The sequence below is a fragment of the Diabrotica virgifera genome, chromosome 6 (genome assembly GCF_917563875.1).
Source record: "Diabrotica virgifera virgifera chromosome 6, PGI_DIABVI_V3a".
NCBI lineage: Eukaryota > Metazoa > Arthropoda > Insecta > Coleoptera > Chrysomelidae > Diabrotica > Diabrotica virgifera.
Genome location: NC_065448.1, coordinates 13988907 through 14007870, shown reverse-complemented (window position 1 = coordinate 14007870; position 18964 = coordinate 13988907). Strand labels below are relative to the sequence as shown.

Sequence of the window (18964 nt, the reverse complement as noted above, 5' to 3'; positions counted from 1 at the left end):
TTAATAATTATCATTCAGAAACGCATTGGAAGCATGTAAAACGAATATTAAAATATTTAAAGGCTACAAAAGACTATGGTTTAACTTTTTCAAAAAATGATAATTATTTGAAAGGCTATGTAGATGCCAGTTGGGGGAGTAATTCTCATGACAGAAAATCTTATACGGGCTTCTATTTTCAGTTTTCTGGTGGACCTATTGTCTGGGAAAGCAGAAAACAGAATAGTGTTTCTCTGTCAAGCACAGAAGCGGAATACATAGCAGTATCAGAAGCTGCTAAAGAGGCTATTTTTTTTAAAAATTTGTTGTATGAGATGTTGGGTATTGATGAAATCGTTATACTATATAATGATAATATGGGAGCTCATAAATTAGCAATAAATCCTGTATTGAATAGAAGGACGAAACACATTGATATCCGATATCATTTTGTCAAAGAAGCTGTAAACAAAGGTTTGATAAAGCTGGAATATTTGGACACAGCTAACATGCCAGCTGATCTCTTGACAAAAAGCTTGAGTTCTGTGAAACATAATAAGTTTTTGAAAGAGATTGGTTTAGTTAAGATAGTGTAATAAACATTTGATAAATGTTATTTTCTTAATTTGTTTATCTAGTGGGAGTGTTGGATATAGATAAATAAATTAAATATTTTTATAGCAGTGCCATCTACTGGCCGCTTTACTATTTACTGTATAGTGTGTTGCTTACAACGTTTTGTTTAACAAGTAGTCCTTAAAATACAGCCATTGGGTAAACAACGTTTTATTTGTTCCTTAAATCTCCCATTTTTGTTCCTCAACTCTACAATTTACGAACAAGAATAATTATTATCTTCTTAATAAATAAAGGCGAGATAATGTCGTAGACTTTTTGCGATTCAAATAAACAGCTCAATCTCGTCCAGTAAGGAATCGATTGAAGTATCATGATCATCATAACTCTCTCGAGGATCCTTTCTTGTGATCTTAATTATTTGTTTTGATTGCTTCAAAATATTCTTTCGTGCATAAACTGCCTGCGTTTGTGTTATTTATGTCTCATAGTTCTGTTTTATATAATATTGTTGTTTCAATTTCTGTATAATCTAGTTGACCTGTTATTTGTTTCTGCTTGTCCCTTCTGTTGCTCTGCATTGTCTTGCAATTTAATAACCTATGATTATAATTTGATTATTACATTTCTTTGTTTTTACATTTATCTTCCCTTGTACTCAAATGTTTATATTATAGTTACTTTGATTTTTAGATCGTCTGCAAGAGAACAAGATGAAAATTATCGAGACACTAACTGAACATTCATTTCGCGAAGAAAATTCTATGAATCCACATGCAGAAGGAAAAACATTAAATAAAAGTATGAAAGTAGTGACTGAAAAAAAACCTTACAAGTGTGAAATTTGTTTTAAGCAATTTAATCAAGCATATAGCTTGAAAAGACATTTGAGGGTGCATACTGGACAAAAACCTCACAAGTGTGAAATTTGTTTTAAGCAATTTAGTGAAGCAGGTAATTTAAAGGTACATTTGAGACAGCACACTGGAGAAAAACCTCACGAGTGTGAAATTTGTTTTAAGCAGTTCAGACAAGCAAATAATTTGAGCACACATTTGAAAGTGCACACTGGGGAAAAACCTCACAAGTGTGAAATTTGTTTTAAGCAATTTAATATAGCAAATAATTTGAAAAGACATTTGAAAGTGCACACTGGGGAAAAACCTCACAAGTGTGAAATTTGTTTTAAGCAATTTAATAGAGCAAATAATTGGAAAACGCATTTGAAAGTGCACACTGGGGAAAAACCTCACAAGTGTGAAATTTGTTTTAATCAATTTAATATAGCAAATAATTTGAAAAGACATTTGAAAGTGCACACTGGGGAAAAACCTCACAAGTGTGAAATTTGTTTTAAGCAATTTAATATAGCAAATAATTTGAAAAGACATTTGAAAGTGCACACTGGGGAAAAACCTCACAAGTGTGAAATTTGTTTTAAGCAATTTAGTCAAGCAAGTGATTTGAAAGTACATTTGAGGGTGCACACTGGAGAAAAACCTCACAAGTGTGAAATTTGTTTTAAGCAGTTCAGACAAGCAAGTAATTTGAGCACACATTTGAAAGTGCACACTGGGGAAAAACCTCACAAGTGTGAAATTTGTTTTAAGCAGTTCAGACAAGCAAGTAATTTGAGCACACATTTGAAAGTGCACACTGGGGAAAAACCTCACAAGTGTGAAATATGTTTTAAGCAATTTAGTCAAGCAAGTGATTTGAAAAGACATTTGAAAGTGCACACTGGGGAAAAACCTCACAAGCGTGAAATTTGTTTTAACCAGTTTTCTCAGGCTGATTCTTTGAAAACACATTTGAGAGTGCACACTGGAGAAAAACCTCACAAGTGTGAACTTTGTTTTAAGCAATTTAGTAAAGCATGTACTTTAAAAGTACATTTAAGAGTGCACACTGGAGAAAAACCTCACAAGTGTGAAATTTGTTTTAAGCAATTTAATATAGCAAATAATTTGAAAAGACATTTAAAAGTGCACACTGGGAAAAAACCTCACAAGTGTGAAATTTGTTTTAAGCAATTTATTCAAGCAGGTGATTTGAAAGTACATTTGAGGGTGCACACTGGAGAAAAACCTCACAAGTGTGAAATTTGTTTTAAGCAGTTTAGTGGAACAGGTAATTTGAAAAAACATTTGAGAGTGCACACTGGAGAAAAACCTCACAAGTGTGAAATTTGTTTTAAGCAGTTCAGACAAGCAAGTAATTTGAGCACACATTTGAAAGTGCACACTGGGGAAAAACCTCACAAGTGTGAAATTTGTTTTAAACAATTTAGTAAAGCATGTACTTTAAAAGTACATTTAAGAGTGCACACTGGAGAAAAACCTCACAAGTGTGAAATTTGTTTTAAGCAATTTGTTCAAGTAAGTCATTTGAAAACACATTTGAGAGTACACACTGGAGAAAAACCGTATCAGTGTAAAATTTGTTTAAAACGGTTTGCTCAAAAATCTCACTTAACTGGTCACATGAAAGTTCACACTAGCGAAAGACCCTACTAATCTGAAATTTGCTTTAAGAAATTTAGTAGCAGGTATTATTTGAAAACTCGTACTAGATTACATAGTGGAGAAAATTAAGAGTATGAAACTGGTTTTAAGCAGTATATTAATTAGTGATGTTGAAAAAATAACTATTCGTTACAAAGTACTCGTTACTTACGAATACCGAAAGTAACGATTACTATACAGAGAGGCAAATCGTTACTTTTAATACTCTAATTACTTCGTACCAATCGTATCAGAGTGAGTAACGACTATTGTATCTACTTTGATTACTCTGATTACTTCGTTACTTCATACCAATCGTATTAGAGCGAGTAACGACTATTTTATCTACTTTGATTACTTCGTACCAATCGTATCAGAGCGAGTAACGACTATTGTATCTACTTTGATTACTCTGATTAATTCGTACTTCGTGAAGGTCGTTATTATATCGGAATACCTATACAAAATACCTACCTACTGAGAAATACTATTATCGATATGTACTCAAATACAAAAGTAATCATAGTAATCAAATCATTTTTATCCCTTAAACAGATCGGCGAAGGTCGTTGTTATATCGGAATACCTATACAAAATACCTACATACTGAGAAATATGATTCTCGATATGATTACCGGTACTCAAATACAAAAGTAATCAAAGTAACGAATACTGTAAATGATTACTTTATACAAAAGTAACGATTTGTAACAAATACTCGAAAGTAACTATAATTAACATCATTAATATTACTGCCAGTAGTTTGAATAAACATTTGAAAACACGTTGAAGGAAAACCTCAAGTGTGAAATTTGTTTAAAGCAGTTTAATAGATCAGGTGATTTAAAAATACATTTGAGAGTGTACACTGGAGAAACACATTAGGTACCTTTACACTTACATTCTTTCGCGGGCGTTTTGAACGGCCCATTCCATTTGCGCGAGAAAGCCTGTCAGTGGGTGCGTTCGGATGACCATAGCGGCTGGCTGCCAGCAGAAATCGGCTGAGTGGTTGCATCCAGCCGTGATAGGGAAAGCTTAGTAAATCTCTCAGCGGCTGGCTTCCAGCGGTGACGTCTGACAGCTACTGCTGGCTCAGCTGTCCAGCCGCTGTGGTCGTCCGAACGCACCCATTGTAATCGTTTTTGCGCGCTACTTTGCAGTGAAAGATAAGTGAAAGCACACGGTTGTGAAAGCACATGTTCCAAGAGTGTCAATCGGACCATGATAGTGTGACGTCAAAACGTCAAAATTTATCCAAACACGTTGTGTCTAGTGTATACGCTACCGTGTACGCAAATAAAAAAGTTAGGTAGAATTGAACGTCATAACAAATATTTTTCTATCAAACAAACACTAAACATATCAAAATAGCGTGTATCAAAATATACAGTCACTGCCCACGCTAAATAGTCACTAGTTTGATGAAGTTTAACTTTTTTATTTGCGTACATTTTAGCGTGTACGTAGACACAACGTGTTTGGAAAACTTTTTTTGACGTCACGACTATCACGGTCTATTTAAACTTCCACTCTAAACGTTTGGTCTAATCATGGGGAATTCACGGTACTGGTCAAACGGCTTCAAAAGTGAATTCTTGGAAATGTATATTTCCTTGTTTATGGAAAGTCCAATCTAAAGAATATTGCAATAAAGATCTAAAAGCATTAGCATTATTTATTTATTTATTAAGCGCAACAGGCCTTGTAGGCCTAGGGCTAAAATGTTTACATTTCTGAAAAGCATTAGCATACGAAGAGCTAATTAAACTTTGCAAAAACGTTTATCCAGAGGCCAAAAGATCCAAAGTTTTCGTGGGTCATTCAGAAAAGATGTGCGCTGTAGCACACAAAGCAAAGTAATTGTTTTTCTTTTTTATTTTGAACATTGTGGGGAATCTCACTAAAACTGCTAAACCTTCTACCACGCCACTCGAATCACGAAGGATAAGTTGACAGTTTTACATTTATACTTTCGTTTTTATCTCTCGCGTTTAAAACGGCGTGCTATCCTCTAAGACTGGAGCACAGTATATAGAGGTTCCATAGTCCCTCTTTATACTGTGACTGGAGCGTCCTAGCTATTATCGACACACGCTTCGAACGGCGCAATCTTTCTGCTGCTTAATTACGCCGATTGGAATGAGCCATTCAATCGCACGGGAAAGAATGTAAGTATAAAGGTACCTACCTTTACACGTACATTCTTTTGTCAAATTGACATACTACATCCCTGTTAGCTATCACAAACTAAAATTTTTGTACAGCAAATTGTTTTCGAAACGAAGCTATTCACAAAGCTTTCAGCTTGATAGTAATTATTTTTACATCAGGTATTTTTACTACAACTTTTGAACAAGAGAAATCGTTTGATTGAGTCCAATTAAAAGATTACCTATATGACAAAAATTTACCACTGTCTATCATAAAACTGATAGAAAACATATGTAAGAAATAAAATAGAAATGAAAATCAATGGAATAATAACAGAACCCATAGAAACAAACACAGGAATCAGGCAAGGAGATTCACTAAGCCCTCTACTGTTTAACATAATGTTGGATGCAATAATAAAACAAGTGAAGAAAAAAGAGGGTACAAAATGGGCGATAGAGAGATAAAAATACACCGTTACGCTGATGACACCGTGTTAGTAACAGAGTGCGAAGAAGAACTACAAAGATTACTTCACGAATTCAACATTAACGCAAAAGAAATGGAAAATATCAGCCCAAAAAACAAAAGCTTAGTAATAGCCAAAGAATCAGTAAGATGCAAATGTCTTCGCACTCTTCTACTAACACGGTGTCATCAGCGTAACAGAGTATTTTTATCTCTCTATCGCCCATTTTGTACCATCTTTTTTTCTCCAATTATTGGAGTTAGACAATCAAATTATACAACAAGTAATGACTTTCAAATACCTGGGAATTAATCCGTCAGCCGACAACAATATCGAAGAAGAGGTAAAAGACCAAATAATTAAAGCCAGTAGAACAGCCGGATGCCTAAACGACACAATTTGGAAAAACAAACACCTAAGATTGGAAACAGGTCCGAATAATATGTCAGTTATTAGGCCAGTATGACTTACATGGCCGAAACAAGACCAGATACAAGCCAAACACGAAGACATCTGTAGACCAACGAAATGAAGATCTTAAGAGGGATTGCTGGAAAAGGACTACAGGATAGGGTAAAGAGTGAGGAAATCAGACGCATATGTGTGATAGACAATATAAATACCTAGGTAAAGAACAGAAAAGAAGAGTGGAATGAACAGATAAGCAGGATATCTAAATCAAGGATAGTAAGAATAGCCAGGGACAAGTCACTGTTAGGCAGAAGAATTATACGACGCCCAAATAAAAGATGGAATGACAACTTAGGGGCAGAATGATAGGCACCATTCAAGAAAAAGAGGCAGTACTGCCTATATAAAAAAAGAAGACGAAGAAGAACTTTTGAACGTGGGACCAGGATAAAGTACCACGCAATTTGTAGGACAATGTGGGTGTTAAATTGTGTAAATATTAAAACAATCAATTAATCAACAGAAAAAAAATCAGTTGGTTAGTTATTATTTTTCATGACCTCGTTAATTATACATATTGGAAAGGGGACTCTTTGATAAGACCTTGCATTTTGTAGGACAAATATTTTTCGACTAATTGAGATAATTAGTGTAGTAAAGAAAAGAGAGACGTTCTCACAAACAATTTATTTTACAACTGACGACCGGTTTCGCTGTCTACACTTTGCACAGCATCTTCAGGTCCCGGTGAAAGTAAAATTAAATGCTACAAATAACAAAAAACCAGAGTTAGTTAAGTGGTCTGGTTTAAATCAAAGGTTAATGATAAAACCAATATCAAAGTACATATCTTTATGCATACACATAAATAACCACATGTACGTGCGTATGGTGTGTAATCCTCACACACATGCACGCATTTATATGTAGTGGTAACAAAAGTATGTCAAGTACAAGATATACACTTACTTTCCGGTATAAGGGAAGAACATAGTAGTAGTATTCAATATCATACTTTTTCTCTGCACTTTGCTAAAGGGAGGGTTGGTAGAGGGATAGATTTGAATGTAATATGTTAACAAAACATTGGCAGGATCTTGAGGGGATTAGTAAGAAATCACAACATTAAACCGGGAAACGAAAAATTGTTAGTTATATATAAAGTGATGTTATTTTTAATTAATTGTGTAGATTTCATTTATATAGGATTATTAGATGTTGTTCAGGATGTTCAAGAACTTATAGATGTAAAATTGGGTGTTCAATTTTTAGACAAGATTGGTCGGATATGCAATAGTTGTGATCTGATTGTAAAAATTTTTGTTTGAAGAGTTGAAATTGAAAAATTGAACAATAGTAATTTGCTAAAATTCTTTATATTAAAAGTGTCAATCAATAAAATCATTAATAACTAATTCAGAATTAAAGTCAAGTGTATTCGCGGTGTGCAAGTACTTGGAAGGGATACGTTAAACGATCGTGCGCGAATAGCGGAGAAATATGAAATTTATTAATTATTGTCAATTGAAATTGTCAAACTGACGTACATTTCATATCTACTGTCATTGAAAAAGAAAAATTATATGTTGCTCCACAATATTGATATGATATGCAATTATTATATAAAGGTAGATTTAATTAATTGTATTTTGCTTGCAGTACTGCATTTTAATAACTAATTTTATTTACTACATACAATTGTTTACGTTTTAATAACATAACCTGAATCTTATTTTTTCTTATTATTTTTTTGGACTATGGCCTTGACAATTATCCAGTAACCAGGACTAATATAATTGACCAATATAATTAAAAGTGCGAATAAAGTTGCAGAGCGTAGAAATAGGTGTCGCTTTGCCGAACTTGCACGGTCCCAATAGGTAATGCAGTGGGTGATATTAAATTTATTGTAATATAAAGTTATAATTATCTGTAGAGCAATGAAACTTCATGGAGTATAACTAAAAAAATTAAAAAAGTAATTTATGGAAAAAAAAGTAATAAATGAAAAAATCTTTGATTTATGTTAATATCTGTTGAATTTAATAAATAGTTGAGCAGGTTAAAATTAATTTTAAATTTTAAAAAATTTTTGAAAGCATTAACTGGTTGAGTTGAATTAGATGGTTTCTTTGTAATGATAAAAAAAAATTTGTTTTATTTTAAAGTCGATAAATAACACATAACAGATTCTAGAACAAACACAAAGGAGATGGACATAACATTCCTCATCAAAAATTTTCAAACTCCTGTTATGTTATGTCCATCTCCTTTGTGTTTGTTCTAGAATCTGTTATGTGTTATTTATCGACTTTAAAATAAAACAAAAATTTTTTTATCATTACAAATCTATTACAAATCATTTATCTAATTCAACTCAACTAGGTAATGCTTTCAAAAAATTTTAAATTAATTTTAACCTGCTCAACTATTTATTAAATTCAACAGATATTAACATAAATCAAAGATTTTTTCATTTATTAATTTTTTTCATATATTACTTTTTAAATTTTTTTAGTTATACTCCATAAAGTTTCATTGCTCTACAGATAATTATAACTTAATATTACAATAAATTTAATATCACCTACTGCATTACCTATATACACTTGACTTTAATTCTGAATTAGTTATTAATGATTTTATTGATTGACACTTTTAATATAAAGAATTTTAGCAAATTACTATTGTTCAATTTTTCAATTTTAACTCTTCAAACAAAAATTTTTACAATCAAATCACAACTATTATTGCATATCCGACCAATCTTGTCTAAAAATTGCACACCCAATTGTACATATTATATAAGTTCTTGAATATCCTGAACAACATCTAATAATCCTATATAAATAAAATCTATACAATTAAGGCTATGGGTACATAATTCGCAAATATTTTACATGTATCCCTACTTTTTCTGTCTTTACACGGCAAATTACGTGTAGTAAAATTCACACTGGTATGGATATGTAAACATTACTAGAATGTCATTCTACTTGAAAATGTCATCATTAATTTAAAGAGATGGGTTTTGAATGTTCTTGGATAACTGTTATTTTTATAATTGGAAATTATTAATTCAGTTAATAAATGTGATAATTTTTCACTAACTATGTATTCAGTGATTGTAATAATTTATTTGTACAACAAAGACTAATACTCAATCGAGAAAAGAAGAAAAGTGTTAAAATGATTTTTTAATAATATATTGTTATGGAACGCTTACAATTTTGAACATCTTTAACAACAAAATACTTGGATCACAGAATATATTATCCTGATGTATTCTCTGCTTGGATCTTCCACAAATAATACACAATAAATAACTTTTTATTAAGTTCACGTCTTAAATCAATTATTTATCAAATACACTATATTTCAATAATATTTAATCAATAACTCAACATATTCCCGATGCAATGTCAAATATTTAAAATTGTCACTGATTGTCAGTGTCTGACTGACAATATATGCTGACAATATTATATTCGGCTGAGTGCGTTGTAAGACAAAGATAGATTTGGAAAATATTACCACGGCATTGTGTTTATTTTTTTCGAATCCTGACAAAACCAATAAATATTTTTGAAAAATTTAAACGCAGGATGAAAGACTAAATTATTACCGAGGGCCGAAAGTCCCTTAGAATAAATAAAAAGTTTATTTTGAATGATATATTTGAAATTAAAAATCACACTAAGTTTTCTCTTAGTTTTTCACCCCTGTAACTTATTAAAATAAACATTATAGAAGTTCTCAGCGACTTTCTGCCCTCGCTAATAACGTGATCTTTCATTCTGCGTTTAAATTTTTCAAAAATACTTATTAGTTTTCTCAGGATTCGAAAAAAATGAATCACCATTTGAATAGCATTGCAGCCGAAAATACGTACCGATCCTCTTAATTAAAAATAACATCACTTTATATATAACTAACAATTTTTCGTTTCTCGGTTTAATATCTTGTTTTCTTACTAATCCCCTCAAGATCCTACCAATGTTTTGTTAATATATTACATTCAAATCTATCCCTTTACCAACCCTCTCTTTAGCAAAGTGCAGAGAAAAAGTATGATATTGAATACTACTACTATGTTCTTCCCTTATACCGGAAAGTAAGTGTATATTTTGTACTTGACATACTTTTGTTACCACTACATATAAATGCGTGCATGTGTGTAAGTGTGAGGGTTACACACCATACGCACATACATGTGGGTATTTATGTATATGCATAAATATATTATGTACTTTGATATTGGCTTGATCATTAACCTTTGATTTAAACCGGACCACTTAACTAACTCTGTTTTTTTGTTGTTTGTAGCATTTAATTTTACTTTAACCGGGACCTGAAGACGCTGTGCAAAGTGTAGACAGCGAAACCGGTCATCAGTTGTAAAATAAATTGTTTGTGAGAACGTCTCTTTTTTCTTTACTACACTAGTATGGACTCACACATGCAACCCATTCATTATTTGAGAAAATTATCTTGAGAATTAACAAAAAAAAACCCAGTTAGTAATAAGTTTCTGAGAGTATCTCAGGTATCAAAATCATAAATATCTGATGTATCAAATGAAGATATTGAAACAGTTACGATCAAAGAAGAACCTATTATAATTGATTAGTTTAGGTTTAGATATCTTTAGGAAAGTAAAAAATAGTGAGTTAATAATATTTTATTCAGTAATGTTTAATGCTGTTTTTGAAATACAACTTAAAAATTATATGTTTTGATTTGCGTTTCCTCTCAGAATAAGAAAATTCTAATATTTATTTAATTTATTTAGTATCATAGACTTTTTTGACACTAACAAAATTATTTTGTAAATAAGTGTATGTTCGTAATTCGTGTTATATAATGTAAAGGACCATCTTTTTATTTAAAAATTTCACATTTCAATTTAGTTCAGAGAAATAAGGAAAAAAAATATCCTGTTGGTGACACAACCCCCTCCAGGACGAAACCAAATTTTTTGAGTAGTATGATGATATACAAAGTTATAAACAAATGAAGATCAAAAAACGGTAAATTTTCGCTTTTTTTGTCTATAACCAAAAAGTTAAGTATTTTAAAAAAAATTGGAGAGTGAGAAACTCATAAATCGTATAAAAAACTTTAATATGGCGTTCGCTGAATATGTCTATCCTTATTGGTTGCTTAGAAAATTGCAAAATAAATCATAAATTTTGAGTTTTTATAAATATTCATAACTTATGTAAAATTTAACTTAGAACGTTCTTATTACACGGAATGCTGAGATTTCTGGTGCTTAAATGATACCCTAAATTTCAAAGCAATTGGTCAAATAGTTTAAAAGGTATTAAATTTGTTAATCCCAAATTAATTTTTTTTGCAACGCTATAAGTCAGAAAGTTATGAAGTTACAGCAATACTTTGGATAGTTTATGAAATAAGAAGATTTATACTATTAATTTAATTAAAAAAAGATGACAAAAAATTATTCTAAATACTGCAAAATTATTTTGCAAAAACATGTGAATTAAAAAAAGGGGGATAACTTCGTCCCTAATTGTCATAGGACAATTGTTTTTCTTTCTAAATGTGTATAAAAATTCAGTCTTTTCATATAATATGAAAAAATAATTTTTCTACGGGTAACGGTTAAAAAGATATTCTAATTGTTTATAAATAAGCAAAAAATCGACGTGTTTTTGCAAAATAATTTTACACTGTTTAAAATTACTTTTTGTTATTTTTTAAAATTAAGTCAATAGTATAAATGTTCTTCCATAAACTGTCAGAAGTCTTACTGTAACCTCATAATTTTCTGACTTACAGTGTTGTAAAAAAAATGAATTTTTGATGAACAAATTAAATAACTTTTAAACTATTTGACCAATTGCTTCGAAATTTAAAATATAATTTAAGCATCAGAAGTCTCAGCAATTCGTGTAATAAGAAGGTTCCAAGTTAATTTTTACGTAAGTTATGAATATTTATAAAAACTCAAAATTTATGATTGATTTTGCAATTTTATAAGCAACCAATAAGAATAGACATATTCAGCGAACGTCATATTGAAATTTTTTAGACGATTTATGATTTCCTTGCTCTCAAAGAGCCTATGCGGGTAGCATATTTACAGATGCTTGCGTGTGTAGACACCAGGGTGTTGAAATCAGTTAGGGTTTGGAGAAACGGTACATTTACAGATGCTAGCGCGTGATGACACCACGGTGTTGAAACCAGTTAGGGTTTGGAAAAACAGTACGTTTACAGACGCTAGCGTGTGTTGACACTAGGGTGTTGAAATCAGTTAGGGTTTGTAAAAACAGTACATTTACAAATACTAACAGATTTGGACACCAGAGTGTTGAAACCAGCTAGCTTTTTTAGTGGTTATTCATGCATATATGCTAACGGCTATTGACTTTGATTTTATATACCTACTGTTGTGGAAAAATATTTAAGTGATTTAGGTATTAATAAATAATTAAACGTTGTTGGGATATAAACAATAATATATTAACACAAAAAACAACATAAAAAATAATGTTGTTCTGAAGCTATGTGCTCGTGGCATTTTTATAATTAACCATTTAGATGGGAAATAAGCCACAATTAAATTAAAAAAAAATAATTTTATTAACGTTTCGACGCCCAAATCGGGTGTCGTTGTCAAAATACAAAATACGTACAAATAAATTAAACAAAAATGTTGTTGTTTAGTAAAAAATACTTTAAAATGTAATATATGTATGAATTCCCAATATAAATGAGTCAGATTAAAAAAATTATTAGTAGAATTTTTTACTATAGTATTTTTACTACAAAAGCGATATTACGTAGGTCAAAATTTTTGACGTAAGAGAACTGTCAAAACATTAGAATGTGACTTTTAATTATTGCCATGTTTATTATAAACATGGCAATAATGAAAAGTCACATTCTAATGTTTTGACAGTTCTCTTACGTCAAAAATTTTGACCTACGTAATATCGCTTTTGTAGTAAAAATACTATAAGCAACAACATTCTTGTTTAATATACAGGGTGTTTGGTAAAGAATGGGCCATAGCTTAACCTCAGGTTCCTGAGGTTAAAATAGGCCGATTTAAGCTAACTTACCTTAGTACAAAGTTTATAATAACCGAGATACAGGGTGTCAAAATTAAACTTTTTTTTATTTATTATTGAATATTTCCTGAAAGATATGAGATAACAACATTAAATTTGGTATGTGGGGTTTATTTGGGTCGAGAAAACTAAATTCCCTACCAAAAATTATGTATTGCCCAGAGGGCGCCACATACGCCTTTCAGCACTTATTTATTACGTTAAATTTTTTTTATCCCTCACTCTGTATAATTTTGACATTAAAATTTTTATTCTCCTATTAGTTTTACTTAAAAAAGCTATACTTCTTTCATCTCTCTAAACTCAACCGTTTTCGAGATAAACGCATTTTAAATCTGCGATAAACCATCATTTTTAGCATAACTTAATTGTAGTTACACCCGAAAAATAACTTAAAACCATAATAATTGTGCCAGTTCTCAAATTTATGGCATTGCATCGCAAATTCCATTTGAAGAAATTTGCGATACATTTTTGGATAATTTTATGGTTTTAAGTTATTTTTCTGCTGTAACTACAATGATATTATGCTAAAAATTATGTTGCACCGCAGATTTAAAATGCGTTTATCTCGTAAACGGTTGAGTTTAGGGAGATGAAAGAGGTATACCTTTTTTAAGTAAAACTAATAGGGGAATACAAATTTTAACGTCAAAATTATACGGAGTGACGGATAAAAAAAATTGAACGTATTAAATGAGTGCTGAAAAGCGTATGTGGCGCCCTCTGGGCAACACATAACTTTTGGTAGGGAATTTAGTTTTCTCGTCCCGAAAAACCCCCACAAACCAAATTTCGTGTTGATATCTCATGCCTGTCAGGAAATATTCAATAATAAATAAAAAAAAAAGTTTAACTTTGACACCCTGTATCTCGGTTATTATAAACTTTGTACTAAGGTAAGTTAGCTTAAATCGGCCTATTTTAACCTCAGGAACCTGAGGTTAAGCTATCGCCCATTCTTTACCAAACACACTGTAGTAGTATTTTTTATTTTGACAACGACACCCGATTTGGGCATCGAAACGTTAATAAAATTATTTTTTTCAATTTAATTGTGGCTTATTTCCCATCTAAATACTTAATTATAAAAATTCCACAAGCAAATAGCTTCAGAGCAACATTATTTTTTATGTTGTTCTTTTGTGTTAATATATTATTCTTTATATCCCAACAACGTTTAATTATTTACTAATACCTAAATCACTTAAATATTTTTCCACAACAGTAGGTATATAAAATCAAAGTCAATAGCCGTTAGTATCTATGCATGAATAACCACTAAAAAAGCTAGCTGGATTCAACACTCTGGTGTCCAAATCTGTTAGTATTTGTAAATGTACTGTTTTTACAAACCCTAACTGATTTCAACACCCTAGTGTCAACACACGCTAGCGTCTGTAAACGTACTGTTTTTCCAAACCCTAACTGGTTTCAACACCGTGGTGTCATCACGCGCTAGCATCTGTAAATGTACCGTTTCTCCAAACCCTAACTGATTTCAACACCCTGGTGTCTACACACGCAAGCATCTGTAAATATGCAGCCGGCATAGATGATGAAAAGTGCTCCCAACTCGATTCGAATTCGATATAGATCACCGTTTAGCATATATAGTGAAACTAACTTTCTGAAATTTTTAGCCACCTAGGTGGTCATGTGACCCACCTAGAGCCTAATTAGGGTTTTTATTTTTTATCTCAGCCGCATCGAGAACTGGCTAAAAACTTTAAATAAAAAAGTTGTAAGATTTAAAAAGTTCTGTCCGAAATTTTTTTTGGCGGGAAATTTAAATTTTAGAACGATTTTAAAATTTTAAATGAGTATAAAAAATAGGTAATTAAGACATTCGTTTTCATGAAAAATATATATAACGTGTATTTTTGCATAATGTTTTACCCTGAATTTTTTCAAATTTTTAAAATTGGTGAAACGCACCTTTAAAAATAAAAAACCGCATTTTTTCGTTTTTTGATACAATTTTATACATGTTTTTCAAAAAAGGTAACACCGTTACTGGAGTAGTTAAAAAAATAATCGGGGTTTGTTTAATAAAAATTTTTTGTAACGCCATCCATTTTCAAGGTACAGGGCGTTGAAGAAAACAAAATTTTACACATTTTTTACGATTTTGCCGAAACTACTGGCAACATTGTAATAAAACTTGGCGCGTTTTAAGAGGTGGCTATTGTGTATGTTTTGACATACAATTAAGGATTTGATATTCATCATTGGCGCGCTTAGGGGTAATGGTCTGAACTTTTCAAAGAAAAAAGATAGTACGCCACTGACATATTTCAAATGAACAATCATTTTTGAAAAATGAATAACCAAATTCAATCATTTTTGAATTCCTCGTTCAATTTGCGATAAAAAAACTATCTTCTCATTTTTTCATACGAGGCGCCGTTTTGCTGCAAAAATTAAAATATCTTAACGCTTCCAAAGTATTCGAATTAGTCTTTATAATGGATGTACGAGTTTATGTAGATGTGTAGAAACTACTAATAGTAGTATTTTATTTCATAGAAGTTCGAATACTTTGTAAGGGTTAAGATGTTTTATTTTTTGAATAAAAATGACGCGTCGTATGAAAAAATAGGAAGATAGATTTTTTGTCACAAATTGAACGAGGAATTCAAAAACGAATGTTAATTTGAAATATGTCAGTGGCGTACTATCTTTTTTCTTTAAAAAGTTCAGACCATTACCCTATGCGCGCCAATGATCAATATAAAATTCCTAATTGTATGTCAAAAAATGCACAACAACTACCTCTTAAAATTCGCCAAATTTTATTACAATGTTGCCAGTAGTTTCGGCAAAATCGTAAAAAATGTGTAAAATTTTGTTTTCTTCAACGCCCTGTATCTTGAAAATGGATGACATTACAAAAAATTTTTATTAAGCGAACCCAATTATTTTTCAGTTTTTTAGCTATTCTAGTGACGGTGTTACCTTTTTTGAAAAAGATGTATAAAATTGCATCAAAAAACGAAAAAAAACGAAAAAATGCGATTTTTAAAGGTGCGTTTCACCAATTTTAAAAATTTGAAAAAATTCAGGGTGAAATATTATGCAAAATTACACGTTATATATTTTTTTCGTGAAAACGAATGTCTTAGTTATTTTTTTATACTCATTTAAAATTTTAAAATCGTTTTAAAATTTAAATTGTCCGCCAAAAACTAAAAAAAAAAATTTTTCGGCAGAACTTTTTAAAGGTTACAACTTTTTTATTTAAAGTTTTTCGCTAGTTCTCGATTCGGCTGAGATAAAAAATAAAAACATAACCCTAATTAGGCTCTAGGTGGGTCACATGACCAATTAGGGGGCTAAAAATTTCAGAAAGTGAGTTTCACTATACAGTGGAACCTCGATAACTCGGATTAATCGGGACCGCGACCGATCCGGGTTATCGAAAATCTGAGATAGCCGGAGAATATGGTAAAAATTAATAAAATACGGTATACTTACAGATAAACTCCGTTAGAATTGAAATATATTTATAAATATGCACAGTACCTACTCATTAAAATTACTAAAAAAACACCAAACCCAAACGTAAGCAAATGGAAGCGAACAATACAAGACACACAATACTAAAGACCATTGTTTATAAAAGAATTTTTTAAATAGTCTTTCCCAAACAATGCTGACAGTCTGAAATAAAAAGGAATAGATACTACAGACAGGTGGCTTTTGTTTCTGCGGCGTGTGCTATGAGTCATTTTTAATATCGTATAGTTCAAATTACACACATAAGTACACATTATTTCTCAAATATTATATTACATACATTTTTATTGTTGAAAGATTTTTCTGATAATTAACTATTTTGATTGGAAATAAGCCACAATTAAATTGAAAAATACAAAATATTGAAAATCAAAATGTTTATCTGATGAAAGTCGGTCCGGGTTAGCCGGACTTCCGGGTTATCGGGGGCAGACTTATCGGGGTTCCACTGTATATGCTAAACGTTGACTTATATGGAAATCGAATCGACTTGGGGGCACTTTTCATCATCTTACCCGGCTAGGCCCTTGGTTTAAAATGCTTAACTTTTTGGTTATAGACGAAAAAAGCGAAAATTTACCGTTTTCTGATCTTCATTTGTTTATAACTATCGATATCATCAAAATCGGCAGCAGCAAACATAAAGGTTATTAATATAGATGTCCATACTACTCAAAAAATTTGGTTTTGGCCTGGAGGGGCATGTGTCACGAGAAAAATTTTATTTCTCTGGACTAATTACAAAACTGTTTCTTTTATATAAAAGACAATTGAAAGCAGAAAAGACACATTGTGTATGTCCTAATATTCATATATTAAAAAAATTTTGTAAATTAAAAATGTATAAAAATTTCAAAATAAAGAACATATCAACTATTTACAGTGCCTTCTTGTACTCCACTATCCTCAACGCCTAACAATAATCATCTAGATCATCTTCTCCTTGTTGTTGTTGCTGCTGTTGGGCTTGTCTTGCGGCTGCGGCTTGTAGTTGTTCCCACTGCTGTTGGTCGGCTTGTGCTTGTTCCTGTCTAGCTTTGGCAAACAATTCCTGTTGCTGCTGTTGGATTTTTGCAACACCAAGGAAATAATTTTACACTGGTTTTACACTTCTGAAGCTAGGAATAACTAAAGACACTTTTCACAACTAATATTTTATTACAATAACACAAACTTTTGGTATTAAAGTAATTTTTGTGTGGGATCGGACACACGCCCTACTTTCCCGTTTTTTATTATCTTATTATTCTATATAACAACACCTTGGCAACGAACCTTTTTTTTTTAATATTGCGCCTTTGTGTACACTTTGAATTATAGAACATAAAAACATAGAAACATCTTTGTGAAGTGTACACAAGGCGCAAACCACTAAATAAAATATTGAAACAAAATATACTTTTACTAAATATTAATGTTGGGAATTTATTTCTCCAACATGCTGGGGGGCCTTGGTTTTGATACCAAAACAATATATTCCACCCCTTTTTTTTTACACATTTTTTAAAGAATTTATTGCTTATATAAGTATAAAACTTTTACAAAGTTTTAAATTTAAATAGAAATAGTTATAAAGTTAAATTTTATTTATTATTATAAATTGAAAAAAAAAAAAATAATTTAAATTTGTTCATCGTTAATTGGAAGAACAGCAATTTTTGTGACAGAACGTAAGTATGTTCCCTTTTTAGTTTTTACTTCCACCACTCTTACCTTTCCGTCTTTACCAGGAATAACTTTATTAATCCTTGCTATAGGCCACCCAAAAGAAGAAACATTGTCCTCCTTTACAAGCACAAGCATGCCTTCTTGTAAATTTGGCAACGATTTTCTCCATTTAGGTCTGTTTTGAAGTTGTGTTAGATAATCTTGGTACCACCTTTGCCAAAAATGCTGCTGCATTTGAACACACAACCTCCAAAATTTTAATCTATTTTCAGGAATCTCAGTTAAATTAGTTTCAGGGAAAGTTGTCAAAGGAGCACCTATTAGAAAATGACCTGGGGTCAAATATTCTAAGTCAGAGGAATCATTATTAATTGCCATAAGAGGCCTTGAATTTAATATTCCTTCAACTTGAGTAATCAAAGTAGTAAACTCCTCATATGTTAAAATATTATTTCCCATCACCCTTTTTATATGATATTTAGCACTCTTCACCCCGGCCTCCCATAGACCCCCAAATACTGGAGAATAACTTGGGATGAAGCAAAATTCAATTTTATCATCAAGGCAAAAGTTGTTTAACT

General features: G+C 31.2%; 1 protein-coding gene across 2 annotated transcripts in view; it reads left to right on the top strand.

The window, feature by feature from the left end:
• Positions 1-18964, top strand: part of LOC126887057 (zinc finger protein 271-like) — a 123141-nt gene that overhangs the window by 28044 nt on the left and 76133 nt on the right. Inside the window, exon 2 of one of the 2 annotated variants that reach the window (XR_007698940.1) lies at positions 1249-6309. Coding sequence is in view for 1 of the 2 variants with exons in the window: in XM_050654381.1 (XP_050510338.1) it covers positions 1249-3071 (1823 nt within the window). In the remaining variant the exon portion in view is untranslated. Of the gene's footprint in view, positions 1-1248; positions 6823-18964 lie in introns of those variants that run through there. The other variant, XM_050654381.1, reaches the window with a different exon arrangement.